This window comes from Chenopodium quinoa, unplaced genomic scaffold (genome assembly GCF_001683475.1).
Source record: "Chenopodium quinoa cultivar QQ74 unplaced genomic scaffold, ASM168347v1, whole genome shotgun sequence".
Lineage (NCBI taxonomy): Eukaryota > Viridiplantae > Streptophyta > Magnoliopsida > Caryophyllales > Amaranthaceae > Chenopodium > Chenopodium quinoa.
The window spans coordinates 976,268-999,039 of NW_018743669.1; the positions used below are offsets into that span (position 1 = coordinate 976,268).

Below are 22,772 nucleotides of genomic sequence, written 5' to 3' on the forward strand. Positions count from 1 at the left end.
GAGTCGTTTTTTAGTTCTTAATGTTTTTAATAGTACTACTTATATTATCACCAATTTTTGGACGGCTAATAAGTTTTATAAACAGTGTCATAAAATTGACACAGGTTAAACATTATGGAATATTCTGTGGTAGTTTAGGTTTTATACTTGCATCAGAAACAACATTGGACAATTCAAAAGTTCATTAAATTTTTTTGGTCTATATCTTGATTCTTGATACGATCAATAGGAGCCATCACTGAATTTGGTTTTTTAAACTGTTCTTGTTTGTGAAAAAAGTCAGAAACATAAGAAATGATAAAATTATAGGGATGACAGGAACATTGCTTTTAAAAAAAAAAGGGATGACAAGAACAAGCTATAACTTCTTTTATTGAAGTAATAGCCAATTAGGCACTTAATACAGAAGAAATTACACCTGAAATCAGGTGATAACAATCCTAAATTAGAATTAATCACACCAGTCTTATAAATTTATAATCAATCGTTCAGAGATTGTCTAATACAAGACATCCTTGAAGGCTAAAGAAATATCACAAGAATATCTCCTGTCAATATTTGAAATGAAGAAAACAACTGAGTTCATTTCTTACACCAACGGATGACTTAAATTGCATATCCAAGGCTTCAATGATCAGAATAGCTGCATACTTGCATCAGAAAAGATTGAGAGAGACCTTTAGATTATTCTGCCTCCATTTAGGTAGTGTGTAGAAGGCTCGCTTTGTCATGCCAAACTTTGCCTGGAACTCCGCCTTGGACAAGTACGCCTAATAATCATGAAGACAGAATAGTGAAAACTATAAACAGCAAATGATTATGAATTGTTGGTCTGCACATATATTAGCAAATTGTACTTTGTTCAAGATAGAGCCACTGTAAAACTAAAAAAAAAGTAAGGTTTGAATTCATGTCTTTATCTGATGTTTGTTCTAACATCGACTTCTAGATTTGCTGTTTTCAGTCTAAAGCAATTTTTATGGACCTCCGAATGAAACTTGATCATATGTGCAATTTTCACTGACAATGTGAAGGTTACCTCACGCTTGGTCACATCTATATCAGAAACTGGTTCATCAGAAGTCAGCATTAAGCGCTCATAAGGATATATTAGCAGGTTAGAATCATCATCATCGTCATTTTCAGCAACCAGTGAAGAATTGACAGTCTCAGCAGAATTGCCCAAGTCCAGTTTATGGAAATCTGCAACATGCATACCCACAATTGCACAATGTGAGAAATTCATAATGAAGATACACTAATCAAATCAGACAAACCCTTAATTCTCATACTAATGGCTTGATGAATTAAAATATAATTAATATACTGTCACAGCTACAGAATACTGCATTTATAAGTTATGGGAAAAAAAATATTAGGATCTCCTACTCACCAACAGTACTGCTGTGGTCGGCAGATTGTTCTGAAAAAAGTTTCTTAGCAATAACGTCTGGACTGGAAAATGCCCCACCATTTGAAGAAGTTAAGTATGATTTTGAAAAACTCGATGGAGATGCACTTCTTGGTACTCTATTAGAACTTACAGACTTGCTTCTTGAACCACTTTGGGAATATTCAGAGGAATATGCCCTACATGAGCTCCTCGGAGGTGTCTAGACAAAGAAGACATTTTAGAAGCATGGACCAATTGTTTGGGATTGAGAGTAAAAATTAAGACGAAATAACTGTTTTTGGGCTGCATAATTGACAAGCCAGAAGGTTTTAGGACACTTACCTCCAACTTCTTTTCTCCCCTTAGTAGTGCGAGTTTTCTCTCAAATGAATTTCCATCCATCTGAAAGAGGGACATAGTAAAAGTGTCATATGCCACACAAATAAAAGTTCATTTTGTATATTCATTTTAGGAGACTACAAAAATTGCAGTAAAACGTTAATAGTACATCAGTCTGGCACATTCTATATCAGCAAAATACAAATATTTCATTTTTGTATCACTTGTGCTTCACGTGCAAGTTCAGTGAGATGACAACAAACTAGTACATAAGGACAGATACAAAGGCATAGATTAATTCCTTACATGTGATTTTGAAACATCCCAATCAAAAAAGCAAGTAAAGAATTCTGGTTCGTGTCTTTCTGTAACAATGTACAATGGTGTCTCCAACGATAATCCTTGAGCTAAAATGTCCCTCTCCAGGTAATTCTGCATTATATAGTGAAATACTTAAGAATAATTTGTAAGACAAGCAGTATCCGTGACATATACTGGTGCCATAGTAGAGAAAGTGCAAACAACCAAAAAGTAAAATTTATTAAAAATAACGTCCCTGTGAGGCTGTGAGCATCCAATGAACACGAGTGTAGATCCTACGAGGTAACAAACAACTAATACAGCTCAATGTTCAATTTCACAGGTTGAATCAGCAGAAATTAAGACCACATGAAATTATGATCCATAAATTTGCACAAGAGGTCACAAAGAAGGACAGTTCCATGAAAAGATATTATGCAATAAACCAAGAATGCTCAATATGTATGTGTTTTTTTTAGAACAATATGTATGTGTTTAAGCATAATATAAAGGTTGAGAAACTCTAGAAGTATTTGATTATACTTTAGTTACATTCAGGACGAATCTAGTTACAAGACGCCTTCCCTGATGTTATACTTGCTTTAGTCTATAACTCAATATGCATCAACCTCAATATCTCGGTCCTTCACAGAAGCTACAGTGATAAACTTACATGGGTTTCTACAACTGACTATGAGATTAGCTTAGTCTAAATTAGACCCAAAGTGAATGCAGATCATCAGGACAAATATATGAGATAGAATCATGAAGTTATCCTGAACTCGATGGAAAAATGTATTGAGAGACGATACAACATTGGCTAACATCACCAAGTGCAATTTTCTGATGCATCACAGAAAGAGTTCCACATAAGAATACAGAAAAGCTGGAATTTTATAATATAATCAATGGTATTACCATGCCACATTGTATTGCTTGTAGCTTTGATTTGACATTTGATTGGGAGCCTATCCAAACATATATTTCAAGGTAACAGTCTAAAATGAAGACATCCTCGGTAGTTAAATCATCCTGCGTAAAGCTGAATATCTCTTTTACCTGGATTTATAGTGCAATAATCAGTGACTTGAAATATAAGCAATTGACAGCAAAATTACTACATTTCATACTGTGGTCTATAATCCTTTCAAGTAGACAGCTAGATTCCAGGTATGGTTCATTCAAGGCAAGATTTATCAAGTCTAAGCACAAAATTGTCAGGCAAACTTTGAGTAGGCATAAAATTAATTTCCACCTTTTGTTTGATAAATGGAAGTCCCAGACTGGCAAACGTGTTTTGTTTGGGGGAAACACTTTCTTCTAATCAGGATTAAACATATCATTCCATAAACAGAATGCTAAAACCTCTCCAATTAGATAGTAGTTCCCACTATTTAGTATGAGAACATGATTACAAATACGTGCTACAGCTAGCTTAGCTGCAACCAGAGTACAAGTTTCCAGTTTATGGAATAATATGTATAGCAGATGATAGAATAGAAATTGGCCTTGCTGCCACAATCCACTTGGGTTTAGCCCAATACCGCTACAATCTGTCACACACACACACACACACACACACACACACACACACCCCACCCCCAAAACTAGAGCTGTCAATTCGGGTAAACGGGTCGGCTATGGGTTGGGTCAACTCGGGTCAATTCGGATTAATTCCATAACCTATGCGGGTCGGGTTTGGGTTGGATCATGCTTGAATAAGGTCACGTCGGGTCATACTTCTTATCGGGTTTGGGTCGGGTTTAGGTCGGGTTACATTCGGGTCGAGTTAACAATAGGTCGGGTTTAATTCGGGCTTTCACACGTTAAAATGGGTTAGGGTAATTCTCGGGTTCGAGTCGGGTTCGGTTCAAGTCAATAATTTGCTGGTTAGAATCAGGTCAGGTCATTCTCGGGTTTGAGTCGGGTTCAGTTCAAGTCAATAATTTGCGGATTATAATCAGGTCGGGTCATTCTCGGGTTTAAGTCAAGTTCGGTTCAAGTCAATTTGCGGGTTATAATAAGGTTGGGTCATTTCCAAGTCGGGTCATTCTCGGATTCAAGTCGGGTTATGTTCAAGTCAATAATTTGCTGATTACAATCAGGTCGGGATATTTCCAAGTCAGGTCATATTCGGGTTCAATTAACTATAAATAGATAATTATCATTTTTATCAAGCTAATTATTTCCTTTGACTATAATATATAAATATGACAATATACTAGGAAACTATAGTCTATAATTTAGGAATATAATTATCTTCTTTGACCATACAACAAATATATACTATATTTAACTCTTAAATTTAAGGATGATGCTCTTTTTTTTTTCCTGGTCTAGACCGATTTGGTCTCCCTAGACAAAATACTTTGATCAACAATAATAAGGTGGTCAAAATTGCATTTAAGGTGATTTGAAATCGGGCCAAGAACAATTTGGGTTGAATTTAGGTCGGGTCAATAACAAGTCGTGTTAATTTCGAGTCGGGTTAGTAACAGATCATGTTGAATTTTTGGGTCGGGTAAGTAATAGGTTGGTAAAATTCGGGTCTAGTAAATAACAAGTCGGGTTGAATTTGGGTCAGGTCAATATTAGTCGGATCGATTTCGGGTCGGGTTTGTAACAGGGTATGTTAAATTCGGGTCGGGTTCGGAACGGGTCGGGTTGAATTAAAGTCAGGTTAGTAACAAGTCTGGTTTTGACTGGTTAAAACGGGTTAGGGTCAATTTTGTTTCAAGTCGTGTTCGATACAAGTTAGCTAAATTGGCCATTGTAAATCGGTATATCGGTGCAAGCTGTAAATCGGTAAATTAGTCGTTTAACAGCAAATTGGGAGGTTCCACACACCCAATTGGACTCCCGTAGGATATTAAGGACCATGGTAAACATTTCGCCAATTTTAATTTCCATGCAAAAAAAAGTCAAAAAATTCCAAAATTGAAGGCTAACAAGACTTGATTATTCACCGCAATTTGAAATCAACATTAACATGATTCAAATAAACAAATATATAAAACATTTTTAAAAATGATTCGTGTAAAAATCTCACACTCGGACATGAGAGCCTAAACCACATCCTAAAGGTGGTTGAGGTGTAGAAAAATATCAACAATAGCTCTTAGAACATTCTAGTCATAGTTGCAAGTCAGGAAATGAAACCAGTGAACAATTAGGAGGGTGACTCTCAGTGCAAGGTGGCAGTCAAACCATCCACTCCACAGTGACACAATGTATGAGCTGCTGCTATGGTAATCGGTATCATCATTACGCTACACCAAATGAAACCTGAAATCACCAACTGCTCAACCTTTTTTTCCAAACCCCCAGCCCCAACCCTTAATCCCTCAAAACTCTTTTTGTCCTCCCCCTTTCCACCAGTACACAGAGACACTAAATGCATGTCCAAACTTCCCCCACCCACCAATTTCAATCACAAATCTACCCTGTAGCCCTAACAATAACCCCACTTCCCCCACCTGCCCCCTCCCCTTTCTCTTCTCCCTTACCCCACACCAATGAAGAGTGAGAAAGAGATACATGGTTCACTCTAGATTTTAATGAAACTATTATATGATGTTAGACATGTTGGGGAATTTGGTTTACCGGGTCACAAAAATGACACTTCGAGACCTGAACAAAAACAATATCCCAAAGTAATATTTTGACCCTAAATTTTTACTCACCGGATATCACGAAATCACTAGGAGATTAATATCCACGCTTTTTGAGAAATTTTGGAGGTTTCGTGGTCCAGTGTAGAAAAGTTTGATATTTTAGGGGATACATCTCGGGGTTATACAATGCCGTTTGGAACCATATATGATCATTATATGTTGTCATAATTGTTCGTAGTATGCTAGAATTAATGAAATCCATGCAAGTGATAAACCGGTAAATTGGTCGTTTAAAGGCAAATTGGATGGTTCCACCAACCCAATTGGACTCCCGGAGGGTATTACGGACCATGGTAAACATTTCGTCAATTTTTATTTCCGGGCGAAAAAAGTCAAAAAATTCCAAAATTGAAGACTAATATCCACGCTTTTAGAGAAATTTTGGAGGTTTTGGGGACCGGTGTCGAAAAGTCTTGAAATTCTAGGGGATACATCTTGGGGTCATATAATGCCGTTTGGAACCATATATGAACATTATTTATTGTCATAAATGTTCGTCGTAGGCCTGAGTTTATGAAATCAGTGCAAGTTGTAAATCGATAAATTGGTCATTTAAAGGCAAATTGGATAGTTTTACCCACCTAATGGGACTTCCGGACGGTATTACGGATCATGGGAAACGTTTCGTCAATTTGAATTTTCGGGCGAAAAAAAGTCAAAAAATTCAAAATTGAAGGCTAATTTAATATCCACGTTTTTTGAGAAATTTTGGAGGATTCGAGGCCCGCTGTCGAAAAGTCTTGAAATTCTAAGGGATACATCTTAGGGTCATATAATATCGTTTGGAACCATTTATGATCATTATTTTTTGTCATAAATATTCGTGGTAGGCTTGATTTAATGAAATCGGTGCAAGTTGTAAACCGATAAATTGGCCGTTTAAAGGTAAATTGGATACTACCACCCACCCAATAGGACTTTCAGAGGATATTAGGGACCATGGTAAACATTTCGCCAATTTTTATTTTCGGGCGAAAAAAAGTAAAAAAATTCCAAAATTGAAGGCTAATGTCCACGCTTTTGGAGAAATTTTGGAGGTTTCGGGGCAAGATGTCGAAAAGCCTTTAGATTATAGGGGATACATCTCGGGGTCATATAATACCGTCTAGAACCATATATGATGATTATATGTTGTCATAAATGTTTGTGGTAGACTTGAATTAATGAAATCGGCGCAAGTTGTAAACCGGTAAATTGGTCGTTTAAAGACGAATTGGATGATTCCACCTACCAATTTAGACTTCCGGAGGGTATTAGATACCATGATAAACATTTAGGCTAATTTTATTTCCGGGCGAAAAAAAGTCAAATAATTCATAAATTGAAGGCTATATCCACGCTTTTTGAGAATTTTTGGAATCTTCAGGGCCCGGTGTCGAAAAGACTTGAAATTCTAGGGAATACATCTTGGGGCCAAACAATGTCGTTTGGACCCATATATGATCATTATTTGTTGTTATAAATGTTCATAATAGGCTTGAATTAATGAAATCGGCGCAAGTTGTAAACCGGTAAATTGGTCGTTTAAATGTAAATTGGATGGTTCCACTTACCCAATTGGACTCTCGGAGGGTATTAAGGACCATGGTAAACATTTCGGGAATTTTTAGATCCGGACGAAAAAAAGTTTAAAAATTTCCAAAATTAAAGGCTAATATCCACGCTTTTTAAGAAATTTCGAATGTTTCGGGGCTCGGTGTCAAAAAGTATTGAGATTTTAGGGGATACATCTCGGGGTCATATAAAGCCGTTTGGAACCATATATGATAATGATATATTGTCATAAATATTCGTGGTGAACTTGAGTTAATGAAATCGGTGTAAGTTGTAAACTAAATTGGTCATAAAGGCAAATTGGATAGTTCCACACACCTAATTGGACCCCCGAAAGGTTTTAAGGACCATGGTAAACATTTCGGCAATTTTTATTTCCGTGCAAAAATAGTAAAAAAATTCCAAAATTGAAGTCTAATATCCACGCTTTTTGAGAAATTTTGGAGGTTTAGGGGCCCATTGACGAAAAGTCTTGATATTTAAGGGGATACATCTCGGTGTCATCTAATATCGTTTGGAACCATATATAACCATTATATGTTGTCATAAATGTTCGTGCTAAGCTTGAATTAATGAAATCAGTGCAAGTTGTAAATCGGTAAATTGGTCGTTTAAAGGCAAATTAGTTGGTTCCACCTACCTAATTGGACTGCCGGAGGGTATTAGGGACCATGGTAAGCATTTCGGCAATTTTTATTTCCGGCGAAAAAAAATCAAAAAATTCAAAAATTGAAGGCTAATATCCACGCTTTTTGAGAAATTTTGAAGTCTTCGGGGCCAGTGTCGAAAAGAAATAAGATTTTAAGGGATACATCTCGGGGTCATATAATGCCGTTTGGAACCATAAATGATCATTATATGTTGTCATAAATGTTCATCGTAGGCTTCAATTAATAAAATCGGTGCAAGTTCTAAACCGGTAAATTGGTCGTTTAAAGGCAAATTGGATGGTTCCATCCACCCAATTAGACTCCCGGAGGGGTATTATGGATCTTGGTAAACATTTCGGCAATTTTTTTATCCGAGTGAAAAAAAGTCAAAAAATTCTAAAATTGAAGGCTAATGTTCATATAATGTCGTTTGGAACCATATATGATCATTATATGTTGTCTTAAATGTTCGTGGTATGCGTGAGTTAATGAAATCGGTGAAAGTTGTAAACCAGTAAATTGGTCGTTTAAAGGAAAATTGGATGGCTTCACCAAGCCAATTCGACTCCCGAAGGGAATTAGGGACCATGGTAAACATTTCGGCAATTTTTATATATGGGTGAAAAAAAGTCAAAAAATTCCTAAATTGAAGGCCAATATCCACGCTTTTTGAGAAATTTTTGAGGTTTCGGGTAGAGCTGACAATTCGGGTAAACGGGTCGGATTTGTGTCGGTAATAGTGGGTCGGGTCAATTCGGATTAATTTCATAAACAATTTGGATCACGTTTGGGTTGGGTCATGCTTGAGTCGGGTCATGTCGGGTTATACTTCTTATCGGGTTTAGGTCGGGTTAATAACAAGTGGGGTTACATTCGGGTCGGGTGAACAATAGGTCAGGTTTAATTCGAGTTTTCACGGGTTATAACGGGTTAGGGTAATTCTCGGGTTCGAGTCAGGTTTGGTTCAAGCCAATAATTTGCGAGTTTTAATGTCATTCTCGGGTTTGAGTTGTGTTTGGTTTAAGTCAATAATTTGTGGGTTATAATCAGGTCGGGTCATTTTCAAGTTGGGTCATTCTCGGGTTTAAGTCGGGTTCGGTTCAAGTCAATAATTTGCAGGTTATAATCAGGTTGAGTCATTTCCAAGTCGGGTAATTCTCGGATTCAAGTCGGGTTATGTTCAAGTCAATAATTTGCAGGTTACAATCAGGTTGGGTTATTTCCAAGTCAGGTCATATTCGGATTCAACTAACTATAAATAGATAATTATCATTTTTATCAAGCTAATTATTTCCTTTGTCTATAATATACTCCCTCTGTCCCTAATTGTTTGCTCCACTTTCCTTTTTAAGGTGTCCCCAAAAGATTGCCCCATACTAGTTTTGGCATGTTTTCCCACTTGCAGTATCTCTACCTCTCTCCTCATTGATATCTGTGTCAACCCATATGCACCATTTTTTGCCCAAAGCCTTAATAAAGTGGATTTATGGTTTGGGGCAAACAAATGGGGACGGAGAGAGTATATGGCAATATACTAGGGTGCTATAGTCTATAATTTAGGAAAATAATTATCTCCTTTGACCATACAACAAATATATACTATATTTAACTCTTACATTTGAAGATGATGCTCCTTTCTTTTGCTGGTCTGAACTTACTTGGTCTCCCTAGACAAAATGTTTTGATTAACAATAATAAGGTGGTTTAAATTGCATTTAAGGTGATCTGAAATCGGGTCGGGAACAATCGGGTTAAGTCAATAACAAGTCGTGTTGATTTTGAGTCGAGTTAGTAACAGATCGGGTTGAATTTTTGTGTCGGGTTAGTAATAAGTCTAGTAAAATTCGAGTCGGGTCAATAACAAGTGGGGTTGATTTCAGGTCGGGTTTGTAACAGGTTGGGTTAAATTCGGGTTGGGTTAGGAAAGGGTCGGGTTAAATTCAGGTCAGGTTAGTAACAAGTCGGGTTAAATTCGAGTTTTGACGGGTTAAAACAGATTTGGGTCAATTTCGGTTCAAGTCGAGTTCAGTTCAAGTTAATAATTTACGGGTTATATTTGGGTCGGGTCATCTCCAAGTCAGTTCATGTTCGGGTTCGGGTCTCACATACTCGGGTCAACTCGGGTCAACTCGGGTCTAGGTTTGGTTTCAGGTTGGGTTTGGGTCACCATTTTTTCGGGTTCAGATGGGTCGGTTAATAATCGAGTTTGAGTCGGTATTTCGGGTCGGGTCAACTTTTGACAGCTCTACCCAAAACCCAACAAAAAAAAAACAAAAAAAAACTTATTTTCTAAAATCACCTATATTTTGCTAAACAAGGGTAACGATGCTAAAAACAATGCTAAGTACGAAATTGGTCCAAGGCACAGCACCTAAGTGTGGCATTGGATGATGCTGCCTAGCAAAGACACGACCAAATTGTAGGCATGGGGCATGGCACAAGACATGTGCACAAAGACAAAGCATAAAAACACCTCATTCTTAAAAAAAATAGCTATTATGGCAATTGAGGTTAGCACCTTGGCTTGCCTAAGGCAAGGCAATGCAAGACCAATCCAAGGCATCACAACTCACAAGACCAAGCCAAAGCATCACAACTCACAAGACCAAGCCAAAGCATCACAAGGCATTGAAGGCTTCACAAGACCAAGCCAAAGCATTACAAGACATTGAAGGCATCACAAGGCTTGATAACATAGGGTGGGCCAAGGCATGAATGAGATGTTTCCGAGCACCAACTAGGCATCTCAGAAGGGTCGAGACTCTCTTGAAACCTCAGGTTTAACTTCGATGCATAATCTTGCAATTGTTCTCTGAAAGCCAAATTTGAAGGCTATAATACACAAATTGGATCATGTTGAAAGTTTCAGAACCCAATGTCAAGAATTTTGGGATTGTAAGGGATGCATCTCGGATTTGTATAAGTTCATTAGTTAGTCACATAATGAGGTAATGAAAGGAGACGTACGCATAAACTGTTAGTTTGAAGGCAAAGTGGACGGTTACAGCCACCCAAATGGCCTCCTAGGGTGTCGTGGGGTCCATGGGAAGCACCTCAACTTGTTTCCTTTTCAGGTCCGGAACAGTCAATAATTGTCCAAAATTGAAGGCTTCTACGCTTTAGAATCAATTGTAAAGGTTTTATGACCTAATATGAAAAGTCTCGAGATGGCTGGGGTCATAGAATGATGTTTGGAACCATATACAACCAATAGTTGGTTACATAAAAGCCCGCGGTGACCTTAAGTTAATTAAGGAAGGCATGTACATAAATGTCTTTGATAGTTAAAGTGGATTGTCTCAACAACCCAAACGGCCTTTCAAAGTGTCATGAGATCCATGAGAAGAGTCTCAACTTGATTCCTTTCCATATCCAAAAAAGTAAAAAAATAATCAAAAACTGAAGGCTATAATTCACGCTTTTGGACCAATTTTTGAAGGTTTCGGTACCTAGTGTCGAAATATCTTGGGATAGTAAGGGATGCATTTTGGGGTCATATAATATTGTTTGAAACCATAAATGACCACTAGTTGGTCACATAAAGGCTCGTGGCTACCTTGAGTTGATTAAGGGAGGCGTAAATGAATAAATTGGCAATTTAAAGGAATAGTGGATGGTTCCAACCACCCAAATGGTCTTCAGGAGTGTCATGGGGTCCATGAGAAGAGCCCTAACCTCTTAGCTATTTGAATCTGGAAAAATACAGAAGTTGTCTACACCTAAACTTATTGTCAACTCATCCGTATAGCAAAGGCCTGAAAATCTACATATAGCAATTGTATTTTTCAGTAACTTAAGCAGGAGGAAGTTTATACTTTGGGGAAAGGTTGCTGGAAGAAGAGAGGGGGGGGTCATTTGTCATAGTGGTCAAGAACCCACGTAGTCACGCACAACCAAAATCCATGTGGGCATAAAACTCCCTGTGTATCCCAAATTTTCACAGCTAAGGAGAGTGGTTCACAAGTTTATTCTGCCACGAAACTGCTTAAACCATTCTGGCATATTAGGAGATATGATTTTCTTTTGAGATTACTGGTTAACTCAATGGAGAGCCAGCAGCAGGAAATTATTCTAAAATGAATTGTTGCTTTCCCCATGAATGCAAAGAAAGAAGATCTATGGTACTAAGACTACTAACTAGAAAATTAGAATATTTTAAACAAGCAATGGTTAGAGTAAAAGTAAAAATATTCAGTCCATTCTTACGGGGAAAAAAATGCTAACAGTTAATTAAGGCAAGAGAAGACATCCTATGAAAATAGATGCAGCCATACATTGACAACCATCTTGATAATAACAGACGTACCTTGAAATCATCTGCATGAAAAACAAATCAAGTCAAGTGAGAATCATGAGACACCATGAAGCAAACTAAAGTCAACTATAACTGATAAGCCTGCATCATAACCAAGCAACATGATCTTAAAAACATAAAAAGGAAATGGGCCAATGATTACCTTCAGAAAAATTGCAAACAAACAAATGTGGATCTTCTATATGCTTTCTCATTTCCTTTTCCCTAGTATACTCTGATTTTCCACCAAGAGCCATCCAGAATTCATCAGGTTCACCCCCTTCTCTCAAGGATTTAGGTTGCCAATCTGGCTGTGGATGCAGAAATAAAATTATGTTAGTGAAATTTTACATGTAAAGTAAACTACTAATCTGAATCTTAAGAATCTGTCATCAACTGATTGCAAAAGCCAAGGTTGTATTTCTACCATATATAACTCAACTCCTTTGCACCGAAGCATATTATATAGGTTGAATTTATTAATATGATTAAGATGAATCACAAAGGAGAAGAAAAAAGAGGCTCTGGCGTAAATGCCAGAACATGTTTTATATTCAACACGTCTTCTATTCACAATATCCATATTGAGCTTGCATGCATATTTGAAGAAAAGAATAATAGTGTTCTAGTCAAAGAACTTACAGGGGGATGCTTAATTTGGTACTTAATCAGAATTTGTAGGGAATTATAGGTACTACGCAGCGGAAAAACATGAATCATATTCATACAGTACCTAATCCCAAGATCTAATGCATAACACATAAAGAACATATAATCGTACCTTTGAAGCGTGATTCCACGTGCGATCGAGCAAGAACATTGGGAGATAAAAAACCTCAAGCGTGACACAGATTAAGACCTCCACTAATGCTAGTTAGTTGCAATTGAACACTTCAATTGACCTTCTATGGAGAAGTGCGAGCAACGAACCACCATGAACCACCACGAACCACCACACGCGCCACCAAGGTGGCCGGCCGTACGGACGAGGGGAGGAGAGAGAAAGCCGTGAGTTAGAGAGAGGAATTAGGGTCTTTGGGATTGGTTGCCTTGATGTCAAAATACACTGTGTGTGAATTATGACTGCTTACAAGCAACCCTAGGCATGGATCTTATTTATAGATCTCATCTCTAAATAAGAGCCCATGTCAAAAGCCCAAAACCTAATTCTCATATAACTATGCTAGCCCAATCCATTTCATGATTAGTTAGTTGCTCATGAGGCCCATTAATGGGCCTCTTACTTGCTTAACCCAATACCCTTGTTGTGTGACCTCATAGGATCCATTCTAGTAGGCTTTGGACTATTTGACTAGCCTAAAGATCATTGATCATAGTCTAGCAACAGATAATGACGACCCAAAAGAACGAACTTATTATCTCCATAATAGTGATCCTTGATATATCTAGTAATTGCACTTATCGAAGACACAATTCCTTCAGAATTTACTTTACTTGGGACTTGTTAATGGGAGAGACAAAGAACCTCACTGGTCAGGTCCCATCAGCGTATTCAATTTCTAGTACAATTAATTGTAAGTTGACCATCCCCTTACCCAGGCCAGCCTACCAGAGAGCTCTATATATACAGCAATCCCTCTTTTACATACACACCAATGCCATGTCATGTGTATAAATTAGGGGGGGGGGGGTGATCTACATCAAGGTCATGTCATAGTCAGTCTAAATTTCTATACATTCCTAAAATATTTTAGAAAAGTTTACTCTCCCTGAAAAGTAATGGTAGTCAATTAGTCATAATAAGAAGTCATAGCTGCAATGACCACAATATTGTAAAAGGAGAGAGTAAAAGTTGAAAAAATATATAATACTGAAAACACACACAGCACAGAGAGAGAGAGAGAGAGAGAGAGAGAGAGAGAGAGAGAGAGAAGAAGAAGAAGAAGAAGAAGAAGAAGAAGAAGAAGAAGAAGAAGAAGAAGAAGAAGAAGAAGAAGACAGGAGATGCAGAGAATAGAGGCAGAAGTTGACAGCGTGCATACATTAAGCAGTTCCAACATCCGGTCAAGTAGGTCATGGTCTCTGCTTGAAGTTAAACTTCCAGTCCAGGAGAAAACAGCTTCTTCAGTTTGCACGATATAGCAATATGACGAATTTAAGGAACCTGCAACCTGGATATAGATGAACACCGGTTAGAGATGGGCTAATCAGCTAAAGTACACAAGGTGCTCTTTACTTTAACTAGCAACCAAATTAAAACAAGTACACACAAAGCTTACAAAACCCAAGACAAGTTAAAATATATATACCTTGATTTTCCAAGATACCCTTACTGTGTGTGATGGGAAAGTGCAATAATAACATACTATTATAGAATGTCCAGAAAATTTCTCATCTTTCCTAAAATAAAGAAGGTATTTGATTTACCAAAATACACTTACTCTGTATGATATATTTATTTAAATGGGTATTTTAGTATTAATAATGAGGCGTTGAGACAAAATGATATGGACTGATATCTAATTCTGAGCATAGGGATCATTATAGTTATTAGATGGAACTACCAGCAGTAGAAGTTAACTAATTAAGAAACTTGTACTCAAAGTGCCGCTCTATTCTTCAAGATAACCTTTCAAGAATTAAAAACACATGCAAAATGCTGCTAGATTGCAAATAAGGTTGATGGAAATGCTGAATACAATAACAATGATCTCAAACTCTCAATAGAAGGTAAAAGGTTCTGATACCAAATATGAAGTCTTTGCACATAATTTGATTGTGAATGCTTAGTAATCACAAATATGGATAAAAGCATTGGTTTTGAAATAGTTCATCACAAGTTGTAGCTAATGGTTACCCTCAAAGTAATGGGAGCAACTACAAATTACTACCACAGAAAGTGTAAGAACTTCATGCAGTCAAATTATCTTCTTACCATGTTAAGTTGAATGGCTTGCATATTCTCTAAACTAGATCCCTGAAGACGGAAAAGTGCCATGCTTCCGGCATTATAAGTGTAGTCTTCAATGGCTTTCTCAGCAAATAAATTTCTGTACTTGGTGGACGTACCTCCCTGTTTAGAAACCGAAATAACAAAAGCATAAGGTCTTGTGATTTGGGTGGAAGAAAAATTCAGCCATTAGAGTGCAAACCTTAAATATTATCAATCTTTGGGTAATCCAGAAAAACTGATCTGGCTCCTTTCCCTCAAAAATTTGCACCTGGAACCAAAATGTACAGGCCAAAAGTAGACAATGAAACCAAAACAATCCAAATATAAGGGTGCATAAAGAGTTAACTTCTTATGTTGTAACAAGTTTCCATCAGTTCACTAACCAGGTTTCAAGTAACTCTAGCATCAGGTATATTATATAGTAGACAGAACTATCAGGAAGCAGGAGTAAATTTAATTATGTGACGATCTTAGGGCCTCACAAGTGAAATGTTAAGCAAAACAACACAAACAATAAAATAAAGAAATGAAGTATGGAAGAGTACACAAGAAACCTCACCAAAACAGGAGTTCCTTTAGTGGAATCAGCCATGTCAATCATATGGGAGATAGCATCGACTCTATCTTCCTACAACTGAAAACGAAGATGAATAATTGTCTCAGGAAATGGATCATACATTAAGCAACTAGAACAGTAAATTTTTCTATCTGTGTGACCCAAGTATATTAAAAACAGATCCAACAGAGAATTAAAAGCTTCTGTAGAAAGACTAGATGCTTCATGTATATTTCCAGAATGGGACTATGGGAGTTATAAAGGTGGACACTAGCAGTTGCATATTTAACAGAAATTCAGAAATTCCAGCCAACAAAGTATGGTGCAGTACAGAGGCATAGAGGGAGAATGAAATAATATAGGCTGCCCTCAAGACTTAAGTACTCAGCACTCTCTTATAGAGAAAGCATCATTAGATAAATTATAATAAGCAAACTGTAAGTTAAGAAATTTGGTCTTTACCTTGACGCTTGCAAAGCCAAGCCAAGCATACAATATGCTTTCATCCCTTTGACTACTTGGATATGTGTACTTTATAATATAACAGTCCCCAGTGAAAAGCTTTATATGTCCTTCAGAAGGCACTATAGAAAGATGTTCACCATTTACCACCCAAACCTGATTCATCAAGATGACTCAAAATAAGAATACTTATTCTAAGAACAGAGCCATAATTATCAAAAACATAGAAAGACAATACTTCAAGCTTTCCCCTGCAATTTATTAATGGTTGGCAAAACTCTTCTGGAAGCTCCTTCACATTATAACCTTGTTGCTTGAATATTGCTGAGAAAACAAAAAAATAGAAAGCACATTGATCATCAACACATATTGAAATGAGTTTATTTTATGAGTCAGTTCAATCACAATTACCTGCTACCTTCTCTTTGCCTTCTTCATAAAGTTTGAGGTTATCTGTTTGAGGCCAGCCAACAAAGTATGATTTAAATTTGGGTGTTTCTGCACCTTCTGTCAAGACAATTACAAGGCTCCTAGTTGACCTGCCTTGGGATCTGAGGAAATCCGGGAAATGATCAGAAAGACAATGACAGATATTCGGAAACAACAGGAATATTTGCAAACGCATTTAATGAACCGCTTTTATATCCTTATTCTCAAAAGACTCTAAACACTACAAAAATCTTCATAAGTCTTATATCAATTAAAAATTGCCGAAAAAAGATTTTGACTTAGCTGAAATTTGGGTATGATCAAGAACAAAACTAATAGTTTGCCTGATTAAATGATTTAAGTAGTAATCAGAGCTCTGAATGTACATGCCAATGAAGGAGTGTAAAAGATACATGTAAAAGGCACTTTTTTGTTGGTCATAAATTGAGGCAGAAAGGAGGATTTTCTTACTTCCGCTGCAGTGATCGATGTCTTACGTTCTGTGATTGAAGTACAACTTCCCATCCAAACAAATACCTCTGCATCACAGTCCAACATGAAGCACTTTTCTCTATCTAGCACTTCCCTTGTAAGTAAACCACTAGAAGTTTCACATAATTTACCCTGGATATTTATCCTGTTGGCACAAAAAACATTGAAACACTTAATTTTTTAAATTACGGAACCAACTAGAGGATAAGGGATAGGAAGGGATTTTAGATACGATATATAAGAGGAGACACACTGATCTTCAGACAAATAACAAATACTTGGCAATTTCTTGTAGTATCAGATGATACTGTTCTCCAAGATCTATTAATAAATAAGAGTGCACCACACTGAGATATAACATGAAAACCACATGGAATATATTTTGCTTATATAAGTAGAACAGCTCACCAATATAACTTTAGAAAAGGAGCATCATGTAGCTTCTTGAAAAATGAGGACGAATCACGGGAAATAGGAGCATAACCCCCAAAAAAACTCCAAAATTCTCCTGCATCTGAATCACCGACAAACTTTCCATCCTCTGAAATATGGGGAAATATATATAAATTGAGAAATAAACCAAATTAAAAAGAGTACTGCTATCAAGCAACAATGAAGGAAATCAAATCTATCCATCTAGGTTCTGCGACATATGTGATTTTTCATCAAAGTAGAAAAAACAAGTCCAAGCACGGAAAGCTTCAATAAATCTTTGGCTATGATGAAATGAATATTAACTAAAACTTAAATCATGAAGGGAAAACAATAGATAAAAAAAAAAAAAATCACGACAGGGAAAGAGAGCCAAATTAATTACCTATTGTAGCCACCTGACATTTCCCGCCATGTTTTTCTTCCTTGATATACTTGATGACCTCCAGAGCCTTGGCTCTTTCTTGTATGCTAGAATTGAAACCACTAAAGAGATATATTTTCGATTCTGTGTCTAGGATAAAAACATCCTCATGGTTCAAAGATGACCGTGAAAATGGCACCTGCGTGCCACAAGTCACAATGTTCACAATCAGCATCAATACTAAAGACACCAAAGTACCAAACACTCAAAAATCAGCAAATTTTAAACCCTTCTTCCCTATTCCACCCAAACCAGCACTTAAAAAAAAAAAAAAAAAAAAAAAAAAAAAAAAAAAAAAAAAGTTAATACCTTAACTTAAATACAATTCAATGCTATTGAAGGAAAGGCTAAAGAATGCTAGCATTTCCTTCTTTAAAGAGGCAAGCCAGCATAAGTTCTGATGATATTAAACCAAATGACGTTTTGCCAAACATAGAACTGTGGTTCTTACTTCGTAATATAAAGCATGTCTTATTGGATACCTTTGTGCTAGGATACTTATAGGATGAACAATTGAATACAAGAGTATGACTCTTATTCTTAGTCATGATGATAGGTTAATTAGGTCATCAGTTAGTGCACAGGTCGAAATGCCGAATCACAAAGAATCTTACAAAAAGCAATATAAACGAACTTAACGTTTCAGTAATAAAGTTTCAGTTAGATCTTTGTGTAAGAGGTTTTTGGTTAGTATGCCCTGTATTAATGTAGGTTGGTTTAAAGACTATTGTTCACTCAGCATTTCCCGGCTGATAATGCCTGGCTGTGTCGTTCACATTAGTCATAAACTGGCTTTTGTAGAAATGAGTTTTCTTTTTGTTTTCTGAAATAATTTTGATATTCTGGATGTTATCTCAAAAACTGATCAGTAAAATTTTAAAGGTGATTATTTGAAGGAACTTTTCTCAGATTACGGTTCAATTTTTTCTATAGAACATATTGTAGAAGACTTTTAAAAGTCATACAAAATTACGGTTCAACAAGTCTTACCTCCTTGACAGAAATGGCATGTTCACCCTTGCATGCTAACAAGGTCATATGGTATGTGCCTCTACCTGACCTCTCTGGTCCTGACGTATATACTCCTTCGCAAGGAATAATACAAGGTTTAAAGTATGACAAAAATTTTGCTGACTCTTGACCTTGTTTTTCCTGGTATTGCACAGTGCAAGATCCTAAAGCCAGATCTAATTCAAGCGCTTTATCTGAGACCATCAGCGAATCCACCTTCATGAGAACAAAAGCTAGCTCAGTTTAGATTGCAGAAAACCGTTGTTCCATAAAAGATCATTTAAGCTAGAACAACATTGGTTGTGCAAACAAATTAAGGCAATCTAGAAAATGGAAGAAAGGGCCCAAACCTCATTTGCTTCCTTTCCAAACCAGTAATGTACATCATGTTCAAGCATTCCATCTTTCAGCAATATTGTCTGCCTCAAAAGAAATCAAAACTTATACAAATCAGTAATAACATAACCTCAATCAGAACTCAAATTGCAACTAATAGAACCCCAAGCAAACAAAAATAAAATTAATGCTTATAATGAACAAGCATGAGTGTAACCATAATTCTTGCTTATGGAAATTAAATGAGAAAGTAAGCAAAATAACACCCAACCCAGAGCAACTATATTTAAGATGAAGTCCCCGCAACCAATCAATACCAAGAACTTACATTTAAAATCAAATATGCACTCCCTGAAAAAAAATTGCCATGAGATGACTTCGGTACCGGAACCAGGTTGAGATTCTCAACACACCAAACCTCTAGACCGCTAAACACAGGTCAAGGAAATCAGCAACAAAATAGGAGTATTCAGAACAGCATAGGCTATACATGGTATTCAACTACTATAGAAAAAATTATTAGTATGACCTCCATACTCCATAGTTTCTGTGGAACCACCTAGCCAATGTAGCCATATCTAAGCAGCAATGTGGCTTAAATCTCCAACGCATTAAGCACAAGGAGCTTAGCCTTAACATAGTTAATGAAGACATATAGATTGAAGCACATGGAATTCGTTAACTCAAACAATTGAATACGCTTTAACATGACACCAAGGAAGTTAGCATCTTGGTCAGATTAACGGATTTCATATTAGAACCACTAACCAGTGTTTCACAATTTCACGTAATTCTCCCAAATCCTAAATCAACTTCCCACACACTAGCCTATAAACAAAGGGGAGGGAATTTCTGTAAATTATAGAAGCATAATGTGAAATTAAAGAGCAGAACCACCAAATACCGAAATCTTCACCACTGTTAAAAAAAATGTACAGGTCATACTTGATGTGCATTTTTATTTCCAAGCACATGAAAGGATACACTTTTGTTCCAGCACCCTGAAAAGCAACATCTACATCTTTAGCAAAACGAGACATTGTATCTAGAGACCAAACTCTCTAACCACCATCAGCCCGATACTTGAATGCTGCATCACATAAATAACAATCATTAACAGTGTGTTAACAAAATAACAAGCTCAATCATATTCCCTCAAAAAACTTAACAGTAAGCCCAAATTTGGTGCTCACTACACAAGGTAACAAGTTTACATGATGAAGTTATGCTGAAACAAAAGGCACAAAAAATGCTATCCTCGAGTATCATAAGATTTGAAGCTCTCACGTATTATCATACACTACAGCACGCGGCTTCCTTTCCATAAACCAACTATCATAGATATCATCAACAAAAATAATTTGATGAGGTGAAGGAAGAAGAGGGAACGGTGCCATCTCCTTCCCCTATCTTTCCAAGTCTAAAATAAATTAGATTATTCAAAGAAATTATAGACAAACTCTTTTTATTCTCTTACTTCCATTATCCTAATTTAACCCAATTATTAGTTATTGCTATAAAAATAAACAAAAATGTACCCTCCCTCTCCCTCCCAACTCCTTCCCTCTTGATCCTGACATCCAAACACAAAGTAAATAATGGTTGATTATTACAAAATTCATCAATAGCCCGAGTCTTTTCCTCTATACTAAACGCCATAATAAAAATAAACAAATGATGCATAAATGGTGTGGTTTGAAGCAATAAATCAACTAAAATGGTAAAGTGCCTGTATTTCCACAATGTAACTCTCAGTCAAGCATTTGGAGGAACAAATCGCCATTAACAACCGTGTTTCTTCCCTCAATTTGACTATATTTTACACCCACATTTCCTCGTGACGATAAAACCCATTATAATTCACATAATAATCATCAACATACATACCATATGATCCAGTAAGAAAATTACCACATTATAAAGCCCTAATCTACCTACAATTGCTAATTAATACCATAGCAAGCAACAATGAACCACGTTACATTACATATTACATAACACTTTTGCTGAAATCAAGTAAACCAAAAGTTACTCACCAAACTAATTGAATTTAACACAAATAAGCATCAGAATTCTCAAATAAATTCTCTGTTTCACTAATTAATCAAAAATTTAACCTAAATCCTTTAAAACTAAGAGAATTCAACTCATACATTATAACTGCAGGAGCAAATGTGCTCAAAATCAAATTAAACGTCAATGATTAACTAGCATAGTATGAAATACAAAACACCCAAAAAAAAATATAAACATGATACATAAAATTTACTTTGCATGCCCAATTAAAAACCCAGAACTTCAAAATAACCAACCAAAAAAAAAAAAAATAAGCTATAGTTTGTACCAAGTACTAACACTAGAAATACCTCGAATTGTTTACAAATTCTTCAAAAATGAACTGATTTTTTGAGAAAATTGGCTTCTCAAAATGAAGGAGCAGAGAAAATAGTAGATTTTATGAGAAAAATTTTCAGTTGTTTTTTTTGGGGAAAAATACAGTGGAGTGTAGTCAAAGAAAAAAAAAATAGTCGTAAGTCGTAACAGCAATGATTAAAAAAAACCAACCGAAAGAAAGAGTGGGAAAAGGCAATGTAATGTCATGCTTGAATTTTTTCACCCAGTTATTTGGATGGTGAATCGGTGCCTCGGTGGTGTCTTCATACCTAATTTTGGGTCCCCGTCGCAAACAATTGTTAAACGATGTCTTGACTTAAGGGAGAAAGAGGGGTCAATGGCTTATTCTTATTTGACCGGGTATCTTCCGAGGAATGATAATAGTCTAACGGGTCGATTTCTGATGAAATAATAAACTTGGATTAAGTTAACTTATTGAACTTAATTTGGATTATTTTTTTTTTGTTGAATAACATGACTTATTTTTGGTATGGAGTAAATTAAATTTATTTTAGCTTAATTTATACTGGTTCCTTTTTGGATGTTCCTTATGACAATTCATGTTAATTATTTGTTTGAAAAAAGAAAAGAAAAAGTGTTGTGTAAAATGGATATACCATGAGTCCATCCAAACATTCTCCTTCAATAATTAACCTTTTACTATAGTTGTCCTCAAAGAAGACGACGATGCCAACACACTAGTCTCCTCTTCCTTCACCAACACTCACCACCACAATCAATCTCTCCCCATGAACTTGCCTACCAAAACCGCCATTAACATGCGCTGCCACCAACTTTCACTAATTGGTTGTAGAATGGTAGGAAGGTTACTTGACTAAAGGTGTGTTTTATTCACCGGATCTGAACTTATCTGAACTTATTAAACCTTATTTAAACTTATTTTAATTGTAATTTGTACTTGGGTAACCCTTATCAAAACTTATTAAACCTGGACTGAACTTAACTTAACTAATCTGAACTTATTACACCTGAAATAAGTGAAAATAAGGTGAATAAAACAGACCCTATATTGGTGGCTCACTACTCACATTTCATTGAATGTAGATTAGGAGTTCGAAACCAACAACAATCCTTAAAACTATCACAATCTATATAAA

The 22,772-nt window shown here is 36.3% G+C and overlaps 1 protein-coding gene across 2 annotated transcripts; it reads right to left on the reverse strand.

Moving 5' to 3' along the window:
* Positions 1 to 345: 345 nt before the first annotated feature.
* On the reverse strand, positions 346 to 22,389 carry LOC110683446 (villin-1-like). Of its 2 annotated transcripts, XM_021859821.1 has the most exons (24): positions 21,627 to 22,389; positions 20,245 to 20,350; positions 19,790 to 19,891; positions 19,589 to 19,688; positions 19,275 to 19,343; positions 18,904 to 19,140; positions 17,875 to 18,052; positions 17,466 to 17,598; positions 17,037 to 17,202; positions 16,548 to 16,698; positions 16,375 to 16,460; positions 16,137 to 16,292; positions 15,678 to 15,746; positions 15,318 to 15,386; positions 15,101 to 15,238; positions 14,208 to 14,336; positions 12,368 to 12,515; positions 12,217 to 12,227; positions 2,951 to 3,091; positions 2,039 to 2,164; positions 1,736 to 1,795; positions 1,394 to 1,613; positions 1,040 to 1,203; positions 346 to 770 (listed from the first exon to the last, which is right to left on the reverse strand). In XM_021859821.1, the coding sequence occupies exons 2-24, from the start codon at positions 20,298 to 20,300 to the stop codon at positions 657 to 659; spliced, it is 2,823 nt and encodes a 940-aa protein (XP_021715513.1). In that variant the 5' UTR covers positions 20,301 to 20,350; positions 21,627 to 22,389; the 3' UTR covers positions 346 to 656. The 2 variants fall into 2 exon arrangements, with proteins under 2 accessions (XP_021715513.1, XP_021715514.1); XM_021859822.1 differs by lacking the exon at positions 19,790 to 19,891 and having other exon boundaries at positions 21,627 to 22,388.
* Between the last annotated feature and the right edge of the window lie 383 nt (positions 22,390 to 22,772).